This window comes from Charadrius vociferus, unplaced genomic scaffold (assembly GCF_000708025.1).
Source record: "Charadrius vociferus isolate BGI_N301 unplaced genomic scaffold, ASM70802v2 scaffold45, whole genome shotgun sequence".
Classification (NCBI taxonomy): Eukaryota; Metazoa; Chordata; class Aves; order Charadriiformes; family Charadriidae; genus Charadrius; species Charadrius vociferus.
Genome location: NW_009648712.1, coordinates 2,761,615 through 2,789,014, shown reverse-complemented (window position 1 = coordinate 2,789,014; position 27,400 = coordinate 2,761,615). Strand labels below are relative to the sequence as shown.

The 27,400-nt window shown below is 39.7% G+C and overlaps 1 protein-coding gene across 1 annotated transcript in view; it reads right to left on the bottom strand.

The window, feature by feature from the left end:
- Positions 1–379: 379 nt before the first annotated feature.
- IMPACT (impact RWD domain protein) overlaps positions 380–27,400 on the bottom strand; it is a 27,758-nt gene continuing 737 nt past the window's right edge. The window contains exons 2-11 of the mRNA XM_009886660.1: positions 25,918–26,046; positions 25,102–25,154; positions 24,056–24,118; positions 19,541–19,626; positions 17,131–17,259; positions 16,747–16,841; positions 10,848–10,921; positions 9,221–9,311; positions 2,456–2,590; positions 380–583 (exon numbers count right to left, since the gene is read on the bottom strand). Of these exons, the coding sequence (XP_009884962.1) occupies positions 512–583; positions 2,456–2,590; positions 9,221–9,311; positions 10,848–10,921; positions 16,747–16,841; positions 17,131–17,259; positions 19,541–19,626; positions 24,056–24,118; positions 25,102–25,154; positions 25,918–26,046 (927 nt within the window). The 3' untranslated portion in view covers positions 380–511. The remainder of the gene's footprint in view (positions 584–2,455; positions 2,591–9,220; positions 9,312–10,847; positions 10,922–16,746; positions 16,842–17,130; positions 17,260–19,540; positions 19,627–24,055; positions 24,119–25,101; positions 25,155–25,917; positions 26,047–27,400) is intronic.

The window sequence follows — 27,400 nt, the reverse complement described above, 5'->3', positions numbered from 1 at the left end:
GCATGACCGAGAACTGCATAGGCAGGACCACGCTCTCCAAAGCCATATAGCACTCAGCCCCACGCTTTCCTTTTAGGTAAAGAAAATCTAAAACTTCGTAAGTGACCTTGTCTATGAATGACTCGTCTCACCCTCAATACAACAAACTAGGGAATTCAATTACCAATACAAGAAGGTGTTTGAGTTTGAATCCAGAAATGTAGAAGGTAAGTAATCCACATTTTAAATTAGTCATCCATCATTGGGTGGGAGGGGGTGGGATGGGGAGATGATTCCAGGTGTTGCAAAACCCTTGTAACAAGTAGCTAAAATGTATAAGAATACAAAAAACTTGTGTCTAAGATATACTTCAGAACAGCAGAAGTCACAGAACAAGATGAAAATATATCTATAGCTTTACTGAATTCTCTTTTGAATACAAAATGTCTGTTGTATTGAATAAGGCAATAATGTCCATGTTTTCTTTGTATAAATATGTACAAAATAATCTTTTATAGTTTTAAAAAATAAATTAGTGTTCTGTTCTCTTCTTGTTGTCCTTCCTTATCTTTTTGCTCTTTCCTGCTTGTTTAGATGATTCTTCCTGAAATGAAAAACAAGCATTTCAAAATTCAAACAACATTCTTATACACCTTGAGTATTCTCTCAAGCTCACCCAAGAGAATTATTTTTAATATGAAGTGTTCATAGTTCACTGGGATTTATGAAAGTTTTGAACTGTATAATATTTATCCACTCGGTTTCATTAATTTGTCTGCTTATCTTGCTATTTAGAAACTTCTGCCTTCAGCAATGATAAAATTATAGACATAGCTATGCTAACAGAAGAATATAATGTAAAAATAATCTAAGCCATTTCCACTCAAGGAAGAGGTTACCAGTATAGAATTACTTCTACACTATACTGCAAAACTCCTTCTAGTGTGGATGTGGCCTTATCAAGACACATACTGTACACCAGTACATTAAAACTGGTTCCCTAAGTGAAACAAACCTACACTGGGAAAACCAAAGTTTTGCCAGTCTTGCTGGATCAACATTGTAATGTGCAGCTTGCTCTGACTGCCAGTTCTGAAAAACGAGGCTTTTCTCCAGTGGGCACTCATCACAAGCACTCTCCAAAATGGTGAAATAATCTACCACTACATCTGACAGAACCTGGGACATTTTAATCTACTCCCTTCTACCTCTTGCACATGGGAGGGAAATGGACCCTAACAGGATGTTTGAACTCTGCTATTCTGAAGAGAGTTAGCTAAAAGAATACTTTTTCCAAGAGCCACATCTATGGTGCTAGAATAATAATGACCGTAAGTAAGCTCCATCTGTTATTTTTCTGAGGGATGCTGGTAACAAAAGATGTTTTTTTAATACATAAAGTAAATACAGTCTAATATAAATTGTTAAAAGTAGAAAAAAAAAAGAAGTAATTTTTGGTACTAAACCTTCTCTTGAAGGTTAATGCTTAACAGTCTTCCTCATTTCTTAGGAAACTAACCCTTTTATTTTATGAGCAACGCTTTCAAATAAGAGAATATTGATAAACTGCCAAGAAGGTAAATCAATAAGTATACACAAGCACCTCTAAAAAGCAAAAAGCAAATAACTGAAAAGTGCAGGGGGAGGAATGGGGAAGAATGCAGAGCTTTCAGCCACAGCAATCTTGATACTTTCAAATGAAAAGGAAAACTGACTGCTCCATACTTTTTAAAGTATCCATTAGTAATTATTTCCTACTGTCTTAAACTTTCTATTGTTAGTAATTATATGCTATAATGTACATAGGCATATCTAATATGCTGTTCTGAGGATGAAGAAAAGAAATGTTGAAAACCAAGACTATTAGATGACTAAATGACCTAAGTCCCCATTTAAAGACATTTGGAACTTTGTCTCCTGAGTTATTTAAGGTCCCGTGAAACATCTTCCCTTAATCTTTTCTGTAACAGTTAATGTAACTTGGTTTTGAATTGTTCTAGTCTAGATTTTTTTTAAATTGTGTCTACCACCTATAATTCTGAAAACTTCCTTGTGCTAATACAGCTTTCAATTTTTAAAATACCTACTAGTTACAGTGATTCCCAAGCTCAGTCTGCTTACGCACTGGAACTGGCAGCACTGGTAACCATGAGAAGCAGCAGCTTCCAGTTTTCTAAGCACAAAGAAAGAGGCATTTCCCAATTCCATCCTCCTCCAATCCTCAAATTTGTGTTCTGGACCAATGTCCTCAAGTGCTGCCACCCTTCTATTGCACACCTCACGCTTACAAACCAGGTCACTAACTTCTTTGGAAGTTCTTCGGGAGTCTTTGCAGTGATCCCATGCATACTATCAGTGGATCAAAGCAACCAGAGGTTGACACAGGTAATATTACTTTTCTTCTGGCTTCATCTAACAGTGACAATTTACACAAGTTCACATACAAATGCCTTCACTCTAAATGGCAGAAACTTACCACCGAATGTACATAGTTGTATTCCACAAGTATGTTTCTTGCACAATTGTTTATATGTTTAAAACGATCTGGTCCTAAGAGAATACCTCCATACCAGCGGGATACCACAACTAACACATTGTGGACATTCAAAATCTGTTTAAAAAAAAAGAAATAAAAGCTGTCATTTTTTACTTGAACTAATTTTACTATTGACACCTATTTTAAACATAGAAAAAGTCTACTATCTTGCATTTTTAAAAACTTTCAGTCAGGTCTGTGTCACACATGTTAACAGATGGTAACAAATAAAGACAAGTCAGCAGCTGTGCTAAGTTTCCCTCTCCAAGCTCCTAACCAAAGGTAAATTGAAAGTAAAATGAGTCAATATGTCCCTCAGAAAGGGTGCAAAGCTATCTCATGTGTATTCATGTGTCAAAGGCTTCAGATATTACTAAAGGGAAAATTACCGAGTTACGTTTATTATTCTTTGATATGATGAATTATTATTTCCAGAGAACCTCCGTCACTAAGCAGATTGTCCATCCACATTTTTGCAAGTGTTGGTGGATAAGGCTAATAACAGCCAGTGGACAGACATTATACATATAGGTACCTAAAATGCCATAAGCTAGCACTGTTGCCACATGCAGGACCTAGCAACAGTTCCTGGGTAATACATAAAAAACTCTGCGTTTTCCAGGTTTGAGTCTTAGTCCTTTACAACCAAGCAGTTGCTTTCTGAATTCAAAATGGCATAAAGTTCACACAACATGAAATACTTGTATTAGCAATAAGGATTAAAAGGAACTAAACGGCCTTTATATAGCTTTTTTAAGACTGTAAGTAACAAAATCAAGGAGAGAGTTAAACAGAAGTGATGATTTCTTTTACTGCAATTAAAGGCAAGAAACATGGAAGGCCTTCAACAGCTTTACTTTTCACAAAATCTAAATGTGACTCGACTAGACTTGAAAACTAGCGTTCACTCTCCCTTACAGCAATTCTGTGTTCAAGATCTCCCCATCATCAGCAAACACTAGTAACACAGGGAATGCCAATTGACTAAGTATCAGAGAGACACACACAACTTGTCAAAATATAAGATACACATTACTGCATGCAAAGGTGTGGCGACAATCACCAGTTAGCATTTTTGCTCATACTAGTCTTGCATGATTAGCAACCACGATTCCGAATTTGTCCCTCACAAAGGCATCTGAAATCTCTGTGGAAGGTCTTCACTTACAAACAGCTGTCTTTTAAGTCCTGCACAGTACTACACTAATGCCCGCAGATGGCTTGGAGCCAGACAGAGCAAACAGAGCTTTATTTGCATAAGGCTGAGCGAAACCACTGTGGTCTGCAAGATGCCAGGGTGGTATGGTGGAGGTGAGAAAAATCCCTTATGAGCTAGCTGTCAATAAAGCGTGCTAACAACAATTCATCGTCTCCACTGACAAGAAAAATAGACCTATTTGACTCATCTGAACAATGCTATTAGAAGATTCTATCATCGTTTGTGAAAACAGAATTAGTCTTGGAATTTTAAAATGAAAAGGATAATGTTAAAAAAAAAAAAAGAGGGGCTGGGGCAGGTTTTGTGACAGACATTTTCTCTACATTTACACATCAGCCATAAAGTCTATGTATAGCAACTGTTCACAGTAAACAGGATGCCAAACATAGTTGGGAAATTTTTAACTCTAAGTTCTAAAGAATTAATCTAAAATACAGTTGCTTGTAACCGGAAAGTGCTATCTTGACTGAAGTGCTAGGTTTATCTGAAACAAGATAAGATTTCTATTGCAAAAGAAGAACTATAAGTACAGCAACAGAAAGTGTATTAAACCACCTAATTTTCATGCCCATATCTTAGAATCATTTAGGTTGAAACAGACATTTAAGATAATCAAGTCCAACTGTTAACTGCCAAGCCCACCACTAAACCATGTCCCTAAGTACCACATCTACATGACTTTTAAATACCCAACCACTTCCCTGGGCAGTCTGTTCCAATGTTTGATAACCCTTTTGGTGAAGAAATTTCTCCTAATATCCAACCTAAACCTCCCCTGGTGCAACTTGAGGCCATTTCCTCTTGTCCTATCACTTGTTACTTGGGAGAAGAGACCAACCCCCACCTTGCTACAATCTTCCTTCAGGTAGCTGTAGAGAGCCATAAAGTCTCCCTTCAGCCTCCTTTTCTGGAGGCTAAACAATCCCACTTCCCTCGTAAGACTCGTGCTCTAGACCCTTCACCACCTGCGTTGCCCTTCTCTGGACACAGTCCAGCACCTCAATGTCTTTCTTGTAGTGAGGGGCCCAAAACTGAACACAATATTCAAGGTGCAGCCTCACCAGTGCCGAGTACAGGGGGATGATCACTTTTCTAGTCCTGCTGGCCACACTATCCCAGTCCCGCTTCTTTGGGCCGTTTTCCCAGCCACTCCTCCTCAAGCATGTAGTGCTGCATGGGCTTGTTGTGACCCAAGTGCAGCACTTGGCTTTGTGGAACCCCGTATTACTGGCCTCGGCCCATCAATCCAGCCTGCCCAATTCCCTCTGTAGATCATTCCTACCCTCAAGCAGATCAACACTGCCATCCAACTTGGTGTCATCTGAAAACTTACTGAAGGTGCACTCAATCCCCTCGTCCAGATTACTGATAAAGATATTAAACAGAACTGGCCCCAATATTGAGCCCTGGGGAACACCACTTGGGACCGGCCGCCAACTGGATTTAACTCCATTCACCATGACTCTTTGGGCCTGGCCATCCAGCCAGATTTTTATGAAGCAAGGAGTACACCTGTCCAAGCCATGAGCAGCCAGTTTCTCCAGGAGAATGCTGTGGGAAACAGTGTCAAAGGCTTTACTAAAGTCCAGGGAAACAACATCCACAGCCTTTCGCTCATCCGCTAAGCGGGTCACCCTGTCATAGATCAAGTTAGTCAAGCAGGACCTGCCTTTCATGAACCCATGCTTACTGGGCCTGATCACCTGCATGTGCCACATTATGGCGCTCAAGATGATCTGCTCCATAACCTTCCCCAGCACTGAGGTCAGACTGACAGGCCTGTAGTTCCCCAGATCCTCCTTCCAGCCATTCCTGTGGATGGGCATCACATCTGCAAACCTCCAGTCAACCGGGACCCTCCTGGTTAGCCAGAACTGCTGATAAATGATGGAAAGTGGCTTGGTGAGAACTTGTGTCACCTCCCTCGGTACCCTTGGGTGGTACCCACCCCATAGACTTGCATATGTTTAAGTGGTGTAGCAGGTTGCTAACCATTTCTGCCTGGGTTATGGGGGCTTTATTCTGCTCCTCGTCCCTGTCTTACAGCTCAGGAGGCTGGGTACCCTGAGAACAACTGGCCTTACTGTTAAAGACTGAGGCAAAGACATTAAGTACCTCAGCCTTTTCCTCATCTTTTGTCACTATGTTTTCCCCTGCACCCAGTAAAGGATGGAAGTTCTCCTTAGCCATCCTTTTGTTACTAACGTATTTATAGAAACATTTTTTATTGTCTTTTACCACAGTAGCCAGATGAAGTTTGAGTTGGGCTTTCACCCTTCTAATTTCCTCCCTGCATAACCTATTAACATCCCCGTGGTCCTTCTGAGTTGCCTGTTCCTTCTTCCAAAAGTCATAAACTCTCTTTTTTTTCCTGAGTTCCAGCTAAAGCTCTCTGTTCTGCCAGGCTGGTCTTCTTCCCTGCTGGCTCGTCTTTTGGTACATGGTGACAGCCTGCTCCTGAGCTTTTAAGTTTTCCTTCTTGAAGAATGTCCAACCTTCTTGGACTCCTTTGCCTTTCAGGACTGTCTCCCAAGGGACTCTGCCAACTAGTCTCCTGAACAGGCCAAAGTCTGCCCTCTGAAGTCCAACGTAGCAGTTCTGCTGAACACCCTCTCCTTAATCCTCCAAGAACAGACAACTCTATCATTTCATGATCACTATGCCCAAGATGGCCTCCAACCATCACATCACCCACTAGTACTTCCCTGTTCACAAACAACAGGTCCATCAGGGCACCTGCCCTAATTAGCTCCCTCACCAGCTATGTCAGGAAGTTATCTTCCACACACTCCAGGAACTTCCTAGACTGTTTCCTCTCTGCTGTATTGTATTCCCAGCAGACATCTGATAAGTTGAAGTCCCCCACGAGAACAAGAGCTAGCTATTGTAAGACTTCTCCCAGCTGCTTATAGAATATTTCGTCTGCCTCTTCATCCTGGTTGAGTGGTCTATAACAGAATTCCACCATGATATCTGCCTTCTTGGCCTTCCCCCCGATTCTTATCCATAAACGCTCAACCCTATTGTCACCATCACTAAGCTCTAGATAATCAAAACACTCCCTAACATACAGGTCTACCCCACTGCCTCTCCTTCCTAGCCTGTCCCTTCTGAAGAGTTTATAGCCATCCACTGCAGCACTCCAGTTGTGTGAGTCATCCCACCATGTTTCTGTGATGGCAATTATATTATAGTTTTTCTGCTGCACAATGGCTTTCAGCTCGTCCTGTTTGTTGCCCATGTTGCATGTATCATATGTCCTAAGTGCTTATAACAGAAAAACTGAGACCTATGAACATCTAGAAATAGAATCATAGAATCATAGAATGGTTTAGGTTAGAAAGGACCTTAAAGATCTTTGAGTTCTAACCTCCCTGCCATGGGTAGGGACACCTCCGACTAGGACCAGGTTGCCCAAGGCCACGTCCAGCCTGGCCTTGAACACCTCCAGGGATGGGGCCTCAACAACCTCTCTGGGCAACCTGTTCCACTGCCTTACAACCCTCTACCACCTCTCTGGGCAATCTGTTCCAGTGTTTCATCACCGTCATCATAAAAGATGTCTTCCTTATATCTGATCTGAAGGTACCCTCTTTTAGTTTAAAACTACTACCTCTTGTCCTATCACAACAGGCCCTGCTAAAAAGTTTGTCCCTATCTTTCTTATAAGCCCCCATTAAGTACTGAAAGGCCACAATAAGGTGGAGCCTTCTCTTCTCCAGGCTGAACAACCCCAACTCTCCCAGCCTGTCCTCATAGGAGAGGCATTCCAGCCCTCTGACCATTTTTGATTATTGATCATATGATTTAGAGACATTCACACTTGAAAGGGTAAACTGCAGGTCGCTTTCTAAACTGGATTTTTATGGAATGTTAAGTGTCTAGACATTTTAAGTCTGACTACTTTCAAAAGGACACATTAACATGCTGAGAAAAAGCTGATAAGCTCAGAACAAACTGAGATACAGTACAGAATCACAGAATCACACAGAATCACAGAATCTCCTAGGTTGGAAAAGACCTGTAAGAGTATCTAGTCCAATCATTAACCTAACACTGACAAGCCCACCAGTAAACCATGTCCCTAAGCACTATATCTACACAACCCTTAAATACCTCCAGGGATGGGGACTCCACCACTGCCCTGGGTAATGCGTTCCAATGCCTGATGACCCTTTCAGTAAAGAAATTCTTCCTAATATCCAATCTAAACTTCCCTTGGTTCAACTTGAAGCCATTTCCTCTTGTTCTATCACCTGTTATTTGACAGAACAGGTCGACTCCCACCTCTCTGCAACCTCCTTTCAGATAGCTGCATAGAGCGATAAGGTCTCCCCTGAGCCTCCTTTTCTCCAAGCTAAACAACCACAGTTCCCTCAGCTGCTTGTCAGAAGACGTGCTCCAGACGCCTTACCTGCAAAGTTGTTTTGTTACATTATTTTTATTATAATAATGTTTTCACACTGGCCACATATACATGTCTATATTACATAAAGTAAGTTTTCCTTTCCAAGTCAGGTTTGAGTTACTTAGGCAGTTTCAAAAAGTTCTAAATGAAAAATGTCAAAGTATTTCCATCAATTAATTTTTTTTCACAAAAAAAGAAAGATTTGAGTAAAAAAAAAAGTTTTAAAACAGTCTCCAAGAATAAGAATAGAACACATTAAGTAACAGAAGATGCAAGCAAGCAAAGGACAGGAGAAGAAAACCCTGGTTGTGAAGGGGACATCAATCTAAAAATCAAAATTAAAAGCAATAATTAGTATGCTGGTATAGCTAAGTGACTTGAGGCACTCCACAAGATTTACGCAGCTGTCCCCTGTAGTTATAGTATTTTATTTATGGTTTTACTAGGGCTTGCATCATGCCAGTGAATCAAAATTTATCAATCTCAATTCATGTTCAGTAGCAACTTTGCCGAGGGCATATTATTTCAACACTTGAACACTAAAATATACCTGAATATGAGGGCTGAGAACCCAGAACTGGAAACAGCATAAAGAAACAGATTAGATGATCAAAACAACTTAACTCCTTCACTCCCTTCTACCTTTTGCATTTGAAGCGCTACTCTGGAAGTTCAAATATGCATCTTTTCATTATGTGTATTCGAGGAAACCAAATGAAAGGCTGTGCATAGGTCAGCTGTTACATTCTGTCAATCACCTTCTTTTAGTCTTCATTTTCCATATACCTTAGACCACAGAGTAAGCATAGGAATCAAAACTTATTTATCTTTTAAACCATTCAAACTATTACCACCACCTATGAGATGCTAGTTGTTTCTATGATCCAAGACCTGGAAATACCAATTTACTACATGCGTGCAACAGTCTGTGTTTTCTCTTTCACCTTTGAGATAGCAATCACCTATTTGGCTAAGAGCTGTGCAAGAATTAAAATAGTCTTCTACAAGTTTATGTACATTGTAGCGATTTTTGAAATCTGTTCAAAACTTCCAGAAGCCAAAGATTAATTTCTATAACCTGCATAAGATGAAGAAGACGTCCACCTGCTGCTGTCTCCCCATCATCTTCGCAATCCTGTAAGAATGTCTGCTTATCTTCACAATATATTCTTAAAAAGGAAAAAAAGAAAAATAAAGAAAAAAAACATAAAATAGATTAAAAAAATATCAATCAACTAACATTTTGACATGATTAATGAAGTCTCAGAGATCTTTCATATGTACTTGTATCAATTCTACTTCTCTACTAAGGACATTTGCATGAAAACAGGATGAGGCTTAGGGTAAAACACAAATATTTATCTGTACAGTAGAACAAGGTTTGAGAAGCTTTTACATAGACTCTAGCTATTTCAGGTTAAGTCCAGACTCATTACCAGTGTAAAGTCCTCAATAAGAAAAATCCTCAGGTTTTTAGCCTAATAATTACGCCTAGCTGAAACCAACTCTATCAGATACAGTTTCAAATTATGGTACACACTCACAAGTTGGAAGAACTCAGACAATAATATTATTAATAATTAGTTAGGTCTATATTTCAGCAGCAGTGTGAAACTATTACTGAAATTTGCCTTCAGATTCTTCATGCCATCTCCTTCTTCACGGGGCACTCCAGGAAACTTTGGGGTGTGCTGTTTCATATACGACAGCTGCCCAGGTCTAATTTTCCAGAAGTAATGCTCAGAGGTCTTCTGTTTGCTACCAAATGATTTCATAACTTCTGAATTTAGTTAACACATGACACAATAACAGAGAGGCTTCTGGTACTAGATGACAAATACGAAGCAGTAAGTATGTTTCTGTTGCTTTTTTGAGGTGTATTTTTGAAGTACGAGTGAAAGAAGCCAGATCAGCAGCAGCAACAGAAATCCCCTGTTTGCCAAAACCTTTTACTTAGGTAGACTTTTTAGTAAAATACTTGCTCTCATTTCATGTTTCATTAGGATCATGCCAGGATATGCATGAACAGATCAGTGTCTATACATGCTTTTCCAGATTGCTGGTTCCTCCAGTAATGAAAGGGGCTCCTTTTACTGTTACTTATGTTCCTCAGAAAACTTACATCACTATCTGGACTGAGACCAATTCATTTCACATAAGCCACATTCACAAAAAGATGCCAGAGACAGACCACTGGCAAACTCATTCTACCGGTTTCTCATTTTCCCCTGAAGTTTCTCGTATTTCAGCTGAAATTTCATATGCCAGATGTCTGCATCGGGGTTTCTGTTTCAACTCTTATTTCAACTAAAAATTTTCAGCTATTTCTAAATATAAGGTTGGGGGAAAAAAAGTTACTTTGCCCAAGTAAAAACACATGTGGTTCAGGATGATGTAGCATTTCCTCACACATATGCTCACACATACTATACAAAATATAACACATGTTCAAATCCACTTTCAGTCTTTTTTAATTCCTAATGCTGCTTTACTATCTTAACATAACATTTCTCCTGTATGTTCTACTTTATTGACCTCAAATTCAAAATAAAGCCTAAAACATTTACCATACAAATAAGAAACTTACACCCATGAATACTTAATAGCAAGTAATTTATTTGATGGATTTTACCCTTCTTATGTCCTGCACTCATTTGTCAAAGAACACCGGAAAAAAAATAAACAAACCACTATTCATCTCTCACCTGTATGCATATATGTTGTGGGTAGCACTTGCAATTTTCTTATTCTCATACAATTTTTCAAGAACTCTCTTGACCTTTAAAAGAACCAAAATAAGCTTCCTTTTATAATGGGGATTTCATACATTTCAATATCACTGCTAAATAAACACCTCCTTCTTAATACTATAATGAAACAGTTTTACACTTTGACATAAAATGAACTAAATATTCAGTGTGATAACTCAAGAAGCAGCTTCTCAGTATCCTCATGCGAGTTTCATATCATTTTTCTGGGATACTGAAAACAGCTGTTGCTTAAATTTGTACCTTGTGTTCATTCACGTTATTGGTGACGATGTAGAAGTGTCAAATCACTTTACTGGACAAGAGAGACAGTAAGATCTAGAAAACATTTTTAATCAGTATTAAATATCAATTACACCTGCTTACTTCTTTCAACTATAAGAATAAGCTGGACTATAACACAATTTGATGTACATTTTTCTATTACACCCCGCTTCTACCTACTTCACAAAAACATGTGACGTTTAGAAAGCTCTACTACATTTCAATTTGACTTTTTCCTTTTTCCTCAAACATACTTTTTTCCGGAGTTTCCACTTCACAGAAAGAATAATAATTAAAAAATATATGTTCTATTATGGATCTGAAAGTGTCAGTATTTCCCAGAAAACAGATATTACCACCACGTCCATCTCTCTGCTCTTAAGAAGCACCAAATTCAAAACATACAACAATTATCAGTTCATATTCTGTTTCTAATTAAACAAGCTAGCGATTGTTCAACCCTTTCCCATTTGGTCTAGGAAAAACGAAAGCTTTGATCAAGACATTGTTTTACTACATAATACAAAACTAATATTACTTTGAGAAAAACATCACTGAAGTTGAGAAAGTTTAGGAAAACAGACTTGGCAAGTAAATTACCTGGCACTCCAAAGAAAAAAGTCTCTGAGGAGTAAGCATTATACATATTTAATATCTGTCTTATTTATACTGTGCTATTTCCAATTCTTCTGGACGAAATTCTACTTGCAAAAATCACCTCAAACATGATAACTCAATGAAAAAACTCCTATTATTAACGGAGAACATTGCTTCAAATACCTGTTTTCTCCTTTTTTTTTTTTCTCCCCCTAAAGGGGAATATTGAAGAAAGACAAATTAGTTAATACACTTTCATAAACACATTTCAATACTTGGACTTAGGGCACAAAGCATATGAAATGATCATCACCTTTGACATTACTTATTTGTCAGCTACCAGGCTCCTAAAAACATACCTTAAAGATTAATTATGTGTCTGTATTAGCAATGAGCCTCCAAGACAGACATCTTACAGCTAAGCAATAGTTTATCCTTTTTCCTGTTGTAGCTCCTGAGCCTTTTTTTCTCCTGTTCCCCTCTCTGTTATTCCTGCTTTAGGGAATTAAGGGATGCGATTCTCTACATGTCAATGAGCGACCTACTCATAAAAGACACAAGATGCTTAAAGAACAGATCATTTCTTAGTCCCACCTTACTAAATCAATGTCAAGTCCAAGAACCACATACATTTTAAATGTCAGAATAAGTCAAGCTGAGACAAGAAACTGCGATGGTACCAAATATAACCTGCTACCTGAAATATGCCTGTCACTTTCTTTGCCCCATAAGGTTTATGGTAACATATTCTGTTACATAAGTAACTACAGTTTTACTCTGGCTATCGTTACTGAAAACTATATAGGAAGTTACATTCCACTATTAAAAATACTCAATAAAGGAATTTACACAGCAATCTGTGTACTGTCTTAAAATATCAATGAGTATCATTGCAGCATATAGAGTATGCAGATAAAGTAGTATGGGCACATACTAATCTCTTCAGCTGATAAAGAAGCTAGCTTTCATTACAGGCGCAGTGTTCACCCCATTCCTCACCTCTTTTGGCTTGCTTTCAGAAAAAATTAGTCCATACCACAGTACAGCTTCCCTGCAGTCTGAAGACCAATCACCTCACACTGTACAACAAGACTCTGTGAAACAAGATGGATTTGACACTTGGGGACTTGCTCTATCGTTATACTAACCACGTACCAATAAGTCTTGACTGGAAATTTCTAGGTATATTGACTATATGTCGTCTTTTAAAAAAAAGTTATAAAAGAAGAAATTAAGAATGCCTTTGTATGCAAAACAGAAATTACTAACCTGCTTAAAGTGAGTCCTGTTTCTTGACACAGGCCTGCCCTTTTAGAAACCCATGTCTGTGGGTAGACTTCCTCAGAAGTAGGAACAATCTTACTCATAAATCATGATCAAAGGGCAAGAGCTTTTTTTAAATAAGAAAAGGACATTAAACCAATGATTCTAATTTCTTCCCTTTCTAATGCAACACAGTTCATAGAGACTTCGAGTTCATAGGGACTGAGCACAGCTAAGAAAGCCCCTGAAGCGCAGTACTACTTTAATGAAACTGATAATGTACTGAGTATTTTAAAACACTGAGTTATTCCACATTAACCTAATGAAGAAAATTACTTTCATTTTGCAAGCAGTAAAAGAACAGCTCAAAAAATCTGTGTTGAAAAAAAGCTCAAGTTGTATCTAGATAGAGAAAAGTAAGATAGATGAGAAGACAGATGTAAAAAGCACAGCACATTTTTGAAGGTTTAAAAATAAAATTAATTATTTTTTTCCTCAAATACGTAAGAAGCTGAAGCTTACCAGAGATCTGTACTGCCAGAAGATAAATATAATATATATAAAAGAATCACTTAAACAAGATACAGCTGTAGCACAAAAACCTACATGCATGTACAGTATACATGAACTTAGAAGGTCAGACAAGGATGATATAGTGGAGTCTTACCACAGAATAAGGTTGAGAAAGCTGATAAAATTAACAGGACAGATCAGCAAAACCAGATCATATTTATGTAAAAGTTTAAAGAGAATTGGAGAATGAAGCTGTTGAGCTATAGCTAAGGTATCTAACTGTCGTGGCTTGGCCTCAGCCGGCAACAACGAACGACATGGCCGCTCGCTCAACTCCCACAGCTTTTTTTTTTAGGGAAAAATTGGAAGAAAAAAGCAAAACTTGTGGTTTGAGATAGGGCAGTCTAACAGAACAGCAAAAGGGAAGAGGAAAAAAAGCCAATAACACCGATAAAGAGATATAAAGACGCGATTACAGTACTGCCGCGGACTGACCGCACCCAGATAGTGGAAGCCCACCCCTGAGTGGCGATTCCTCTCCCCTCCCCGGCTAGCACCTCTTATAGCCTGGGTATGGCTCACATGGGATGGAATACCTGCCTCCCCTGCCGAACCCCTGGGGAAATTAACCCCACCCCTGCTGGAACCAGGACACTAACCTACCGGTTAAACCTGTTTCTGCAGCAGAAGGTGACTGATGACCTGGATGAAGGGACAGAGCGTACCACCAGCAAGTTTGCTGATGACACAAAACTGGGAGGAGTGGCTGACATGCTGGAAGGCTGTGACGCCACACAGCGAGACCTGGACAGGCTGGAGAGTTGGGCGGAGAGGAACCTAATGAAATTCATCAAGGCCAAGTGTAGGGTATTGCATCTAGGGAGGAATAACGCCATGCACCAGTACAGGTTGGGGGCTGACCTCCTGGAAAGCAGCTCTGTGGAAAGAGAACTGGGAGTCATGGTGGACAACAGGATGACCATGAGCCAGCAATGCACCCTGGTGGCCAAGAAGGCCAATGGCATCCTGGGGTGCATCAAGAAGAGTGTGGCCAGCAGGTCGAGGGAGGTCATCCTCCCTCTCTACTCTGCCCTGGGGAGGCCGCATCTGGAGTAGTGCGTCCAGTTCTGGGCTCCCCGGTTCAAGAAGGACAGGGAACTGTTGGAGAGGGTCCAGCAAAGGGCTATAAAGATGATTAGGGGACTGGAGCGTCTTTGTTATGAGGAAAGGCCGAGGGACTTCAGTCTTTTTAGTCTAGAGAAAAGAAGATTGAGAGGGTATCTTACCAATACTTACAAATATTTAAAGGGAGGGTGCCAGGTAGATGGGAACAGTCTTTTTTCAGTGGTGCCCAGTGATAGAACAAGAGGTAATGGGCACAAACTTGAACACAGGAAGTTCCATCTAAACATGAGGAGGGACTTCTTTACTTTGAGGGTGGCAGAGCACTGGAACAGGCTGCCCAGAGAGGCTGTGGAGTCTCCCACTCTGGAGACATTCAAAACCCACTTGGACGCCACCCTGTGCAACCTGCTGTAGGTGACCCTGCTCTGGCGGGGGGGGTTGAACTAGATGATCTCCAGAGGTCCCTTCCAACCCTGACCATTCTCTGATTCTGTGATGCAATACTAACATCTCAAAGGTACTTCAGGAAAGATGCAGGGAACTAAAGTCCAAAAAGTCTTATGTCCATACAACGCAAACTAATGAGGGGCAAGAAAAACCCTAAAAAACACAGACAGCTTAAAACATTACAGCTTTTGTATAGAGAAATACACAGCTTTTGTACAGAGAAATACACCTCAAATCCCTGTCAACGTTCTTTCAGAGTCACTGAGCATGTCGTAGATCTAGCTTACCTGGAATTTCAAAAAAAAACATTTGACAAGATCCCTTATGAAAAATTCTTAAAATAAAAGCTATTATTGGATAAAAGGAAAGAGGAAAATCCTCTCAAGGTTTAACTCTCAGTTAATGACAAAAAAAAGATGAGCAGACCAGTAGCTTCCCCACTAAACAAGGACCAAAGGAGATTGATGTTAATAGACACAAAGTGACATACAAAGTGATTCTAAACTAGTTATTAGCATTTGCAAAAAGAGATCTTGGGGTTATAATAGATGTTTCTATGAAAACAGCAGCTCAGTGCTCAGCAGAGGTCAAAAAAGTAAACTGAAAGGTATTACTAGGAAAGGAACATGGAAAACGGAAAAACTCTTCACACCACTATAAATCCTTGGGGTGACTGCACCCTCAGTGTTGTGTATAGTTCTAGTCTGCATCTCAAAAAGATTACAGCATACATTACATGCACCAAAACAGACTGAGGGTCTTCAGCCTTGAAAACTGAAAACTAAGGTCTATAAAATATGATAGATGTCTACAAAATCCAACTGCACAGAGAAAGTGGAGAGGTGCAACAAACAAAAGTTATGAGTGACTGATTCACAGCAAACACAGGAAGGCATATTTTCATACAATGCTGCGGATTCTGAATGTTAATCCTGATGCAAGAAGCAATGAGACAAATTCCACAAAGGATAAAAAAACCCCAAAACAGTAATATTAAACACAAGTATACTTTCTTTACCTTGTGTTAAACTGCTGAAAGTGGGGAAGCATCATGGGAAACAAAATGTAGCTGCCCTTTTCTAGCAGTCTGTCTAGGTCTACATTCACCACTGATTCCAACAAGAATCAGGAACTGTGCATTTTTTCTAGTTGTAGTCAAATACAACTCTAGAAGTGTGCGTACCCCTTTTACTTAGGTCTCGTTAAAGATTTACTTATGCATTATCCAAGCGTATTTTTGAATATAATGCCTTTCTGAAGGAGTGAAAACATTGTAACACGTGGCAGAATCAGTAGCTTCCAAATATCTTATGATAAACTTGGCAACATCCAAAAGTCAAATTTTGATGTTCTTATTCTGTCTTATATCTAATGCACTTAATGGTACAGAATAGTAATACCTACCCACTTCAACAATAGAAGTAGAAACCTACCAGGAAGCATTGCAGAGCTGGTATTTAGAGCCATTTAGCTAATAGTGAAAGCGAGAAACTGATGACTACTCAGACAATATTATCATACAAAGATGCAAAGATGGACAGGCATATTTAGCTAATCCCAAGTATTTCACTAACGTTTTGTCAAGTTCAAAGTACAGACAAAAAGAGTAGAACTGATCTTTACTTACTTGTCTGGGTGTCACCACAGGAGCCAGATGTGCCTGGAAAGTACTCCTTCGATCTGTGATTGGGTTTCCATGATGTATGGATGGCAGTTCTTCATCTACTGACCACAAACAAGGAAGCGTTTGTTTTCTTTTAAGGGTACCGAAACAATGTATATGGCTACATAAGTAAAGAACGTCTCAACTTTAAAAACAGGGATTTGTCAAAGTTAAGTACACAAGATGACACACAGAATCACCAAAAAAAGGGTTTTTTTAAGTTGTTATTAATCTTGATTATAATTTTAATATTTCTAATTTTACTCAAAAGATGAGCCAAAAACCAGAATCTTATGGCCTCTCTTTTCAAAACTATTTTATCAGAATTAAGAAGGGCATATTTCTTACCTTCTTGACTTTCAGATGTAATGTAATTTACAATTTTAATGGGATCTTCCTGAATGGGCTGATAGTCTAGGAAAAAATCATCTCCATGATCTTCATCAACTTCTTCGCTTGTTTTCTTAATATCTGGTTCTATTAAGATACAAGTAGTAGAATTTATTACACATTTTTTGAGACAAGTAAAACAAAGTTTCAAATTGTTTTTCTCAAAAATCTGTCTTTTCAGTTCAAATCAGTTTGCCATTAAGAATTATGAAACGCATAATAGTAACATTAATTACAATAAAACCCAGAAAATTCTTAGTCCTGTATTAACTAAAATTTTGCTTAGAATTAGGAACACAATACTTATGCTATGGGATCCTTGCATAATATCTTCTGTTTCAATACTAATTAAGAAGAAAAGAACAATAATGTTTATCATTTCCATTAAACATTTACAATGCTACCATTAATTTAATCTGTATATACAGACCAACATAATCTGATGTTTCACAAGAACTCCAGTCATATGGGGAAAAATGTAGAGCTGTTGTTCAATGCTACTTCATGAGGTTATAAAACCACTGTATTTGAAACACCTCCCTGGACATGTTTCAGGCACTCTGGGATTCCCAAAATCCCATTTTCCTTCATGCACAGGACATACAAAAAATAATTGTCAATAGCAGAAGAGTAAATATCACACACAGTTTGTGTTCTGGCAGCTGCATTTAGAGGGAATCTACCATACAGACAAGTTAATATATCATGATATATCATGATATCGCAGCCCAGAAGGCCAACCATATCCTGGGCTGCATCAAAAAAAGTGTGGCCAGCAGGTCAAGGGAGGTGATCCTGCCGCTCTCCTCCACTCTCGTGAGATCCCACCTGTAGTACTGCGTCCAGCTCTGGAGTCCTCAACATAAGAAAGAGATGGACCTGCTGGAGCATGTCCAGAGGAGAGCCACGAGGATGATCCGAGGGCTGGAGCACCTCTCCTATGAGGAGAGGCTGAGAGAGTTGGGGCTGCTCAGCCTGGAGAAGAGAAAGCTACAGGGAGCTCTTATTGCGGCCTTCCAGTCCCTAAAGGGGGTCTACAGGAGAGCTGGGGAAGGACTTTTTACAAGGGCATGTAGTGACAGGATGAGGGGGAATGGATATAAACTAGAAGAGGGCAGGTTTAGAGTAAACATTAGGAAGAAGTTTTTCACTTTGAGGGTTGTAAGGCACTGGAACAGGTTGCCCAGAGAGGTTGTTAAGGCCCCATCCCTGGAGGTGTTCAAGGCCAGGCTGGACATGGCCTTGGGCAACCTGGTCTAGTGGGAGGTGTCCCTGCCCATGGCAGGGGGGTTGGAACTCGATGATCTTCAAGGTCCTAAACCATTCTATGATTCTATGATCTAATTTCCTATTTAGAGGGCCTGTGATGTGGTGATGATGCATTTTTTTATAACACAGGTATTTTCAACAAAAAACCAGAGGGGTGATATAGCACGTTCAAAAGGCCTAGAAAAATCATTAGATGTATTAAGCAGAAACCACAAGGTTGCTGTCAAAATACCCAACACACTTCCAATATTGTCAGTATAATTTTCACTTCTCAGTACCCACTCCTTTAGTAATGTCAACAAAAAATTACTTTTTAAATGTCTGTGATGTAGCAACAAAATGCAGTTTATTGGAAGATTAAAACTAGACCTTATCATGAAGAATCACTGAAAATATAAGGTTTTTTTTCCTCTTCAGTCTTTTATTCTTCACAGGACTAAGATAACATCCATGACATAGAAAGAGAGTTCTATTTCCTTTTGCCACAAGTGCATGCATGCATGACACTCATGCATTTCATAGCAGTTAAGCATTTTAATCCACAAAAAAAACCCCACCACTTTTTGAAAGAATGACTGTTAATTTACACAAACTCTATAACGGTAACAGCAGAAGACTCACTGTAACTCTAGTGATAATCTACTTCTCGTCCCAATTAGTAAAATACAATTAAGATGGAATACTTGGCCATTTGTCTGCATATTCCACTGAAGTTTATCTTGAGGCTAATCCCAATCCTCCAAGAGCACACTCAACACCAGAAATTAATTACTAATATGAATGACTCCTTTCCAGAACAGAGGACAATGCATAAAGTACCTGTGTGCAGCACTGTGCTTTCATGCAAGTAATTTAATTCCCGAGAGAAGTGAGGACTTTGTTCTAATTCATTGAGGCCACCCCCTTCCTTTTTTTCCCCTACTGCTTTTTAAAAAGGGAAGCTATCACTGTAAAACAACAAGCCACGACACTGGAGGCTGTTGTCTTCTGCTACTTAGATCAACTACAAAATTGGGCATAAAGCTTTAACTTGTAATGAAATCTTACTTTGCAGTTGAACAAAAAGTAAACCAAAAAACCCGTGTATTTTCTGAAATACCTGGATCTGATGACTGTGCCTTTTCTATCAGAACTTCTCGTATCTTCTCCACCCATAAATAAAGTATACTTTCACCAAGGTTCTGTCTGGAAGTTAAAACTCACAGTGAATGAAGAATCATTTTTGCGGAATTCACTTAGAAAGTACAACAAGTAACGTAGAGATTTCACACATGCAGAAATAGAACATTATAATCTAGTGAGAAAGAGCTTAAACAGGCTTGTGGAAAGTTCTGTCTCAGTAGCTCACTGGGTGAAACACATACCTGTATCATTATACACTCTCTTTGTGGCTTGCTTTTTTTTTTTTTAATTTTTTTTTTAACATTAAAAGCAGCAATGCTGGAGGAAGACAGGCAACTGATGGTAAGTCTCTGCCCACTAAAGAAAGGGAAAACAACTGCCAAATGAGTAAGTGGGACAGTCTCAGTATTTTCAACAGAACACTAAGCCAGGATGACCCAGCTGGGTCTGGGTCAGTTTTCTCTACAAAAAGTACTGTATGATGTGATGTCCTCTTTCAACAGCTCTGTGGCTGTAGGGGGCCCTTTCCCATGCTTGGGATAGGGGCTCTTCCTTGGAACAGCTGTACTTCTCTTCCCTGACAAGCAGCAGAGGTTGATCTTGGTGGACTGTGATAGGAGGTCAGTGGCAGCAGACACAGTGGAGCATTGGACTGATATGCTAGTTTGGCTAATAAGCAGTCCTATAGGACAGGGAGGTAAGGATTTAGGTCTAGGAGTCCTTACTCAGGGGGCCCAGGTATGTATTAAGGTACCATGGGAAGATGGGATGAACACATTTTTATGTCCATATTCAGAGTTAAGAAACACTGCCTTAATGTGCACCAGGATCCAAACAACCCAAAATATATTTTAAATGGTGTTAAAAAAGTTAAATTAAAAAAGTTGTCTTTGCAATTATATTTCAATATGTTTGTCTCAAAAACAAAACTAAAGATTCAGGGCCACAGGTTTCTCATTAATTTTATTCTTACTGCCACCATCTGGGGCACCACAAAACTACATATCAGTGATGAAATTACATTTTTAAACTCTTACTTTTCTTAATGTATACAGCACTATTGCTGAATACAATCAGAAATTCAAACAAATACACATATTTTAAGAAAAATATTCAAAAATAAAGAATTTATAAACTTGTAGCTCTGTCTTCAAAATGTGAACAGACTCCACAACAACTCAATGCTCTGATTCCATGCTGCTTCTTACCATACAGAAGCATTACTTTAATACATGAAGAACTATGTTTGTTTTAATACTGAAATTTAGATTAGATATTAGGAAGAAATTTTTTACTCTGAGGGTGGTGAGGCACTGGAACAGGTTGCCCGGAGAAGCTGTGGATGCCTCATCCCTCAAAGTGTTCAAGGCCAGGTTGGATGGGGCTTGAAGTAACCTGGTCTAGTGGGAGGTGTCCCTCCCCATGGGAGGGGGTTTGGAACTTCATTATCTTTAAGGTCGCTTCCAACTCCAACCACTCAATGATTCTAAAGATAGACTGAGAGAGATTAGACAATGAATAGTATTTCTCCATTTTGTGAAAATAAATAGCAATTTCTTCAGCTGTAACCCAATTTCAGTTTCTGCCTATTCACAAATTACACTTTGTCTGAAAGGTTACCTTCCTATGCTGCTATTCTTCTTGTCACTTGTGTCTAAGTCACGAAATAAAGCTTTGTATTGAATAAAAGTCTTACCAGAAGAATAAATGGGTGGGAAAAAAAACCCAAAACCAAACCCAAACATTTGCTGCATTTTTAGGAACTTTGGGTCTCCCAAAACAGACTTGTGATCTATAACTATCTGTTTATCTGAAAACTATTTAGACATTGGATAGATAAAAGGCTTTTACAAACACTGTGCATATCAGTGACTACTCCAGAAGGTTTTTAAACACGCTAAAATGATACATATGGCCTAAAGTACAAACGCATTCATTTCCTACTGAACAAACAAATGACAGGAAAACAGGCAAGGGCTCTGAACAGCAACTGATACAGACAGAACAGAGCTTCAAGGGACTAATCTAACTAGCACAACTTACCAGCCTACAAGGCTGCAGGGGAAAAGAAATGAGAAAGAGAAAAGCACTTCACAATCATGCTATTTCTCCTCACAGTCCTCATGTGGCAACTTGTGCCAGATGTTCAGGGCATTTGAAGAACCACATAGAGCAGCTCTACATCCAGTAGAGACTCCAGCAAATCACAGAATGGTAGGGGTTGGAAGGGACCTTCACAGATCATCTAGTCCAACCCACCTGCCAAAGCAGTTTCACCTAGAGCAGGTTGGACAGGAACACATCCAGGTGGCTTTTGAGTACCTCCGGAGAAGGAGACTCCACCAACTCTCTGCGCAGCCTGTTCCAGTGCTCTGCCACCCTCAAAGTAAAGCAGTTTTTCCTCATGTTCAAACAGAATTTCCTGTGTTCCAGTTTGTGCCCAGTGTCCCTTGTCCTGTCACTGGACACCACTGAAAAGAGTCTGGCACCATCCTACTGACACCTGCCCTTTAGATATTTATAGGCATTGATGAGATCCCCTCTCAGTCTTCTCTTCTCCAGGCTAAACAGACCCAGGTCTCTCAGCCTTTCTTCCTAAGACATATGCTCCGTTCCCTTGATCATGTTCGTAGCGCTCCACTGGACTTTCTCCAGTAGTTCCCTGTCTTTCTTGAACTGGGGAGCCCAGAACCAGACACAGTACTCCAAACGCGGCCCCACCAGGGCAGAGTAGAGGGGGAGGATAAACTCCCTCGACCTGTTGGCCGCACCCTTTTTAATGCGCCCCAGGAGACCATTGGCCCTCTTGGCCATGAGGGCACATTGCTGGCTCGTGGTCAACTTGTCCACCAGAACTCCCAGGTCCCTCTCTGCAGAGCTGCTTTCCAGCAGGTCAACCCCTAACCTGTACTGATGTGTGGGGTTATCCCACACTAGATGCAGGGCCCTATATTTGCCCTTATTGAATTTCATTGGGTTCCTCTCTGCCCAACTCTCCAGCCTGTCCAGGTCTCACTGTATGGCAGCACAGCCTCTGGTGTGTCAGCCACCACTGCCAGTTTTGTCATCAGCAAACTTGCTGGTGGTACACTCTGTCCCCTCATCCAGCTCGTTGATGAATATGTTGAACAAGACTGGACCCAGTACTGACCCCTGGAGAACACCACTAGTTATAGACGTCCAACCAGACTCTGTGCCACTGATCACAACGCTCTGAGCTCTGCCATTCAGCCAATTCTCAATCCACCTCACTGTCCACTCATATAACCCATGCTTTCTAAGGTTACCTTAAAGTATGTTATGGAAGACAGTGTCAAAAGCCTTGCTGAAATGGAGGTAGACAATGTCCACTGCTCTCCCCTCATCCACCCAGCCAGACATGCCATCACAGAATGCTATCAGATTGGTCAAGCATGATTTCCCCTTGGTGAATCCATGTTGACCACTCCTAATAACCTTCTTTTCCTTTACAATCCCATGAATCTGGATGGAGTTAAGGACAATCTCTGTTCTTCTTACTCCACTGAACAACTGTGGTTAATATGATCCCATAGAACTTTTCACTTAAAATCTTTGTGCATTTTTAACACTTCAAATTCAATTTTATTTGCTTATCTGTTGCTTAATTAGATAAGAAACACAGTTAATCAAAGTAACTGAGCAATTACATAAAAAACCCTCATGCAAGCTGAGCGCTCTCCTCAATATTTTACAGCATTAAAAAACATTACTTATGCAAGATGTTCAGATTTCACTATTTTCGGCATGACTGTGTTTCCTTATGACATATTTTCATTTCATTTAGTTTATATTATCTATGGGATCTGAAAGAATTAATTAAACCATATAAAATTACTACATTTACTACCCTATTTTCACAGCAATTCAAAACCACGTAATTTGAGTATTTCTAAATGTTCTGTTTATTCTCATGCATTCATTATGCATTGTTGTTAGCTGCACACTGTGATAATAAACAGTCCACTATGTTACAGATTCTAGTTAATAGATTCTACATGCGTTTCATTTGTTTTAAAACCTACTTATCCCCTAGTTGTCTTTTAAGAAAAACTGTTTTGCCACTTACGCTCCGACACAAACGTTTTCAGATCCTGCGGTTTAACATTCAAATGCAGAATATATGCAGAAATCTCATACTTCATAGCACCAATTCATAAGCAATCTCATAGATTCTAAACAGAGTCTATTCAATTAAGAGTCAAAATGAAGACTTCTATCCTTATAGAACACCAGGTCTAAACAGTATAAAAGAAATTTGTCAGAGTTTAACACAATTTTTCCTTGCAAAATGCTTAGTAAACACATGTCATCTTTAACTTTTAGATTTATAAAAGAAACTTGCTGTTTTATGGCTACTGCAGCAGTCACTTCACAACTACTAGTTCATGCAGATACTTAAAAACATATATTAAGCAGTACATGAAACTGAAAATAGTGTCTTCGTTTATTATATTCCACCATTCTAACTTACACATATATTTCTTCCAAGCTATTTGCTAGTTCCATATAATCTTGTCCTCGAAGCCAAGGAGCACTAGAATGGAAAGAAATACAATGTAAATTGTGCCCATATGCTGATACCAACATCTCAACAAACATTCATTTTAAATGTGATAAACACCTTGAAAATAAAATATTGTTAATCAATCCCACTTAACAAGATTCCAGTTGTAAATGTCTTGGTAAAAGCAAGATCATCAAGCTGTCCTTCAAGACTCCTAACTTTGGCTGCCTTTTCTTACCTCAGGTAAGAAAGCTGGACTTTTTCACAGCAGGCCATTGTCACTCCAGAGTCACCTTATGGATTATTAGCTTACCTTTCCAACTCCTTCAGCACCATAGCACCTATTCTATTTAGAATGACCTTTCAGTTCTGTACCTGTATCCTCCTGGTCTCATGTTAAAATATAAACTTGGCCTCAAGTTTACCTGCACTATTTTGTATTGCCTTGTCAATACTGCTGACCAAATCTTAGTAGATATGCTGTGTGTCATGCCCTGCAGGTCCTTCTATCATCCGTATCAGGGACCTGGCTTATTTGTCTCCATTCCCATCTTGTTTACATGACAGGAGACACGGTGAGAGCAGGGAAGGAAAACAGGAAAACAGCACATCCTATGGCTCCATCGCAACAGGAGTCAGTGCTCAGATTAAAAGCATGCCTTACAATCTGGAACAAGCATCCAGACAAGAGGGGTACACCCAAGGAAGTGATGAGACATCAGTGCCCAACACAACAGGCAGCAGCAACCATACCTCCACAGTCTAATTGCTGCCTTGCCACAAAATAATGCTGCAAGAATTACAGTTGAAGGGAGAGAGCAATCTGTCATAGGGAGCTCCATGAGGGAGAAAGAATAGAATATTCTTGCTTGAAACATCCCCCATCCCCAGTATAGTTTAATTCAAGGAGTCATCTTAACCAAACTTACACTGTAAACAATTAACAGTGGTAATTCAGAAAAGAAATGCAAACATTTGAAAGAAAATAACTCTCAGCAAGAAACTTCACTTACTTTAGTTGATAAATAGGTGGCTCTGAAGCTGGATATCCTGGTGGCAAAATCACCTGAAAGAAATTCAGGGTAAGTATTCACTGGACTACTCCTTGCAGCTAGCTGAGCTTTACTGATGGACCCTGACGTCATGCACTAGGACTACAATTAGTGTTATAAATGAAGAAAATAGTTGGCTATGTTGTTACAGAATGACAAGAAAACCTGAGTATCTTTATTTAGGATTCCAATAATGGTAATGCATGCAAATATTATATTTCACAGTGCAATTTTTGTGGATGAAGTGTCATGCAAAATAAACTGCAGAAGAAATTTGAAAGGAGCTGCATACATGGTTACTGGACCTATTTAAGTGTCACTGCACTTCCATAAATAAACACTTCAATGTTTCTTCCACTAAGTAAACTTCTTGTTTTCAGTTCTGTAAACATAAAGGAGCAAGCTACTCAGTTAAGTTGATTCAAATTTTGTTTTGCCTCCACAGTTTCCAGAAAGTAAATCCAGAAGCAACTGCGGCAGATTCATTGAGGTACCCTACACAAAGTCAATGTAACAGATATTTTAAAAATCAGTCTTTGGAGAAAAACATTGAAGGATGTGTAACTACTGAAAATGTCACAAGCCCAAACCATGATACAAGCACATTGATGCAAAGGAACAATCACTGGAAAGTCTATCACAGATTCCAATCGAAAAGCTCTTTAATACATCTCAGTAGACAATGAATCCTATTTAAAGGGTTTCATGCAGGCACAAGATCTTGCCTACATCTGTCCAAGTACAAATTCTGTGCCAAACTCCTTAATACCACCATACCTGAAGACAGAGGGTCCATTTTGGTTGATCCAGACAATCATTAATCTTAATACAGTAGATCTTTTCATCTTCATCAACAACACACCAATCTTCACCATATATGGATGAAAGAGCTTCAATTTCATCAATCTAGAAATACATTATGCAAAAATAAAACTCTCCCAAAGCCCACAACCTTGTGTGCCAATCACAGTTTAAAGTCTTGCTCTTCTACAGCTTATTTACAGATGTGACAAGATTCATGACACTGGAAGGCCACAAACATTGCGGATCCAGTCCCAATTCACAGTGTAAGTAAACTCTGCTCAGTTCTTCCATACATGCACCAGCTTTTGCATTCCTATGGATAATCCTGTAACTTTCAGCAGTGACAAGGTGAGCAAAGTGACATGGGGCAGCTACAACATATTTTTCCAGCTCCCAATCAGTGCTGCTCCTGGTTTGGGCCACTGAAATGAACAACAGATGCTCTCCCCCGCCTCTCCCTGAAGGGAGGAGGAAGAGAAAGAAAGCCTTATGAGTTTAAAAAGAAAGTAAACCACTTTAATGAAAATATTAATGAAATGATAAAAAGGCAATAATTAAATATATACAATATATACAAAAACCTATCAAGCTCCCAAGATGACGATCACATCACCAGCAGGCATGTGAAAGTCCCAGGCTGGACTCAGCAATGGATGGGAACTGGGTTACGGATCTGGATTCAGGAATGCAGATTAGGATCAAAGGCAAACAAATAGACAGAGTCCTCCTCGGACACTGACCATTGAAGAAAGAGAGCTGATCCTTTGATTCCCCAGTTTTTATACCGAGCATGATGCAGATGGGATGGAATACCCTGTCGGTCAGTTTTGGGTCACCTGTCTTGTCTGCTCCTCCCTGCAGGTGTCCCCTCTATGCTCTTCTGCTTCAGACCCTCCTTCGGAGCACATAACAAAGTTGGCTGCTCTTGGGTGTTACTGCAATACATTTAAGCAAGAGCCTCTCTGCATACCATTCCTTGGCATAAATTATAAACAATCAGGTATTATCACTCTGGAAGTGGACTGTCTTAAAAATACACCGTTAATTTTGGAGAGTTCAGTTGGTTAGAAGAGGCTTAGCTACAAAGTAAAATTACTGAACAGAAAATCGGTTCTGTTTTACCTCAAAGCAGGACACTGGGTCATGCCCCTGCAGGGGAAAGACCCCGAGGCCCTGGTACTAGCTCTAACCGAGTAAGAGCGAATAAAATTATTCATCCAATTCCCACAAAAACCGGAGAGCCACCTTCCACCTCGAAATTAAAGACACCTGAAACGGCCCTTCAGCGCCAACAAGCAGTCGCCCGTTGGTGCCTAAGCAAAGCGGACGGCGCTGCCGCTGGGACAGCACAGCGGCCGATGGGTTTCCTCACAAGGCCTGGGTTCACCACAAGCCACCTAAAGCCACCGCTGTCCACACGGCGCTCACACCCCCTGCCCGAAGAGACGGCCTCCGG